We start from the raw sequence: 2,813 nt of genomic DNA, 5'->3' as shown, positions 1-2,813 counted from the left end.
CAAGTCTTACCCCAGGGTCGACTACACACGGACTGTTCGACGTTATTGTAATCTATCATAAGCCAAACATAACAAAACAAATTGAAACCTAACGTGACAGATGCAGCCGTAGGCACAACATATTCTTTCAAACATCTATTTCTGACAAAACCAACTTCAAAGGGGGAATTACTAATAACCTGAAGCATTTGTCTTTCCCCTCCCGGCATAACCAAAGGGGTAAAGGGGCAGTGAGAATGCGCGCACGCGCGCATATATATCTTGAAATGGATCAACATACATTAATATGACTACAGTAATAAGTCAAAGTAAAACCACTATCCGTCAAATAACAACAGAGCCATCAGTATTCTAATCATTACTTCAGGGACAATCTAAACGGGTGCAAACACTTCAAACTTGTGTGGAATTGTGGATACAGTCATCATACTATCAATGAAAATTAATTTCTGCTACTTCCTACTTGATTTATAGATCTTTTACCTCATGCGTCTTCTCGAAAACACTTGTGCGAATTGTTCAACATCAATTTGGGGCTCATGCACATCTTCCTAACTTGAACCAGATTCATATGGTGGAAATAATCACTGCGTTTAAATTAAATGCTTCGATGGCATCTACAGTAATTGCAGTGGATATCTGTGGATGACAGACTCGCTATTGCTGTGGCAACAGTTCCTGAGTTTCATTTCTTAATGGCACATTAAGGTCCATTGTTGCTAGTCCCTCTAATTCTTGAATTGCTGCAATTGCACTGACTGGACTCGCAATGTTAAAATGGGGCTTGATCGAACCAAGAGATTCATTGACTTTTAATTCCTGTTATACTGAAACAGAGGAATGAATGATCACTTCGATGACAAGGTAATAAATTGACCAACTAAGCATTCATGTAAGAGACTATTTAAACTTACAAAATATTCAAGTTTCCTCCTCAACTCATGCTCAACAAATGTTCCCTGTTCCAGCAAAAATAATGCAATGAAAATGAACGTTTTCCATGAATTTAGACAGCACAAAAGGTAGGACATGCTGAAATTACACGAGAAAATTATTACATCATATATATATATTGAGACATAAGTAATTTCAAATCATATACTGTAACATAGAGCTCTATATTTTCTACAATCCTAAAATTTCCTTACTCAAACAGCAGAATTTATTCATCCTCAGATGCGTGCGCCAAATTGGGAACCTACAAAATTTGTGCGGCGTACATATGCTTAAGCGGCTTTCAATAAGGATTCTGAAGAAAAATCACCAGATTAATGTCTTTATACATTTATCGCAACGCAAACGGGAGAAGAATGAAGCTCAAGTTTACTAATAAGTCCAGGTCCAATGGAACGAGTTAGTGATCAACATAAAAGCATAACCAAAAAGTTGAGAAAAATGCCTCAAAATAAATACATAACCAAAGGCCATGACTTACAGAAAATAGAAACCAATCATATCCTCTCTACTTCCCACAGACGAAGAATATTGCCCCCGTAAAAGAGTAGGGAGGTAACTAGGATAAGATTTTTTTTTTCCTTTTTCTTTTTTTGTTTTAGGTGACATGAAAAAAGGATAAAGCCCAAACATTATAAAAGAGATGAACACTACGAATCAAGAGGGGGAAGAGAGTAGAAGACTGAAGCCGCAGTCTATCTTCCACCATCACAATGCAGTCAATAATTTCGAAAGGGAAACATATCATTTCAAATAAGCTAACCAAGCGACTTAAGAACAGTGCTTAGCTTGGACGAGATCAGAACCTATAGGGCATATTCATGGAAACGCTCGAGCCCGGAAGAATTTTCATGCATAACCACTAACAGAATTACCTTCTTTGGCCGGCCGACAGATTTTAACGCGGGATCTTTGGGTCTTCTAACCCCTGCAACAGTCGGAGGAGGCCGTCCCGGCAAAAGTCCCCCACCTGGGCTGCGCCCATGGCCGCTACCACCACTACCATGTCCAACAGCTTGTGGTGGCACTGCAGCTGCACTCTTCTTTGGTCTTCCTCGACCTCTTGGAGATATACTTGGTAAGCTAGCATCTGGCGGCACCGAGGTACCAATGCTAGCAGTTACGGTTTCGGCGGGTACAGCGGGACCGGGAGGAGCAAAAGGGATGGCCCTTACGTTCGTTTCATTTTTAGGAGGGCGGCCAGGACGCCTTTTGGTCCCATTAGAAAAGGCCGACTCAGATTTGCGCTTGGGAGGACGCCCAGGTCTTTTCGACCCAGGCGGTCGCCCCCTCCTCGCAGACGGCCCAGGCTGGTCCACTATGTTCGTGCCAGCGTTCGGTGGACGACCGGGACCCTTTCTTATCACCTCAGGGTTTGCGGGCTCATCTTCAAGACCAAGCGCAAAGAACACAGGGTTGGCGTTTTGTCGAACGCCAGGCTGAGGCAGCAGGTCCGCGTTGGGCTTGCGCTTGGGGGGCCGACCCCGTCTTCTCTGGGCGGCAGAAGGGGAGGCATCGGATTTAGGGAGCATGTAAGATTTCTTGACCATAACAAGACGACCACTGGTCTTCAAGCGATTCGAATGCTGAGTCAGCAAGGCGGGGTGAGTTGAAGGAAGGCGCGGATAGGCTTGTTCTATGAACTTGGCGATGGCTTTCTTGCTGGACCCATCTCTATCGTTGAGAGTCCCGATCGCTGTACGTATCGTCTGACCTAGGGGAAGAACCCGAAAGGGGCATGATGAAAATAAAGGAGGTAAACAGCAAAAATATTAAGTCAAGACCAGGAGAGGGGGAAAAGAAGAAGCATCCAGATAAGTACAACGTCCTTGTTCGCTGGCATAGTCTTACCTCAGCAT

General features: G+C 43.7%; 1 protein-coding gene across 1 annotated transcript; it reads right to left on the bottom strand.

Annotated features, from left to right (window-relative positions):
- Positions 1 to 220: 220 nt before the first annotated feature.
- Positions 221 to 2,726, bottom strand: LOC129315614 (uncharacterized; the record flags this gene model as incomplete). The annotated part of the gene is made up of 3 exons (XM_054959461.1): positions 221 to 819; positions 915 to 959; positions 1,830 to 2,726. Coding segments are annotated over 3 exons (1,104 nt in total), but the record flags the coding sequence as incomplete, so codon positions are not given.
- Positions 2,727 to 2,813: the final 87 nt, after the last annotated feature.

Source organism: Prosopis cineraria, unplaced genomic scaffold, assembly GCF_029017545.1.
Source record: "Prosopis cineraria cultivar Desert tree isolate PC_DT_omini unplaced genomic scaffold, ASM2901754v1 PC7, whole genome shotgun sequence".
NCBI lineage: Eukaryota > Viridiplantae > Streptophyta > Magnoliopsida > Fabales > Fabaceae > Prosopis > Prosopis cineraria.
The sequence above is the reverse complement of the archived record's forward strand: the minus strand, read 5'-3'. Positions and strand labels throughout refer to the sequence as shown.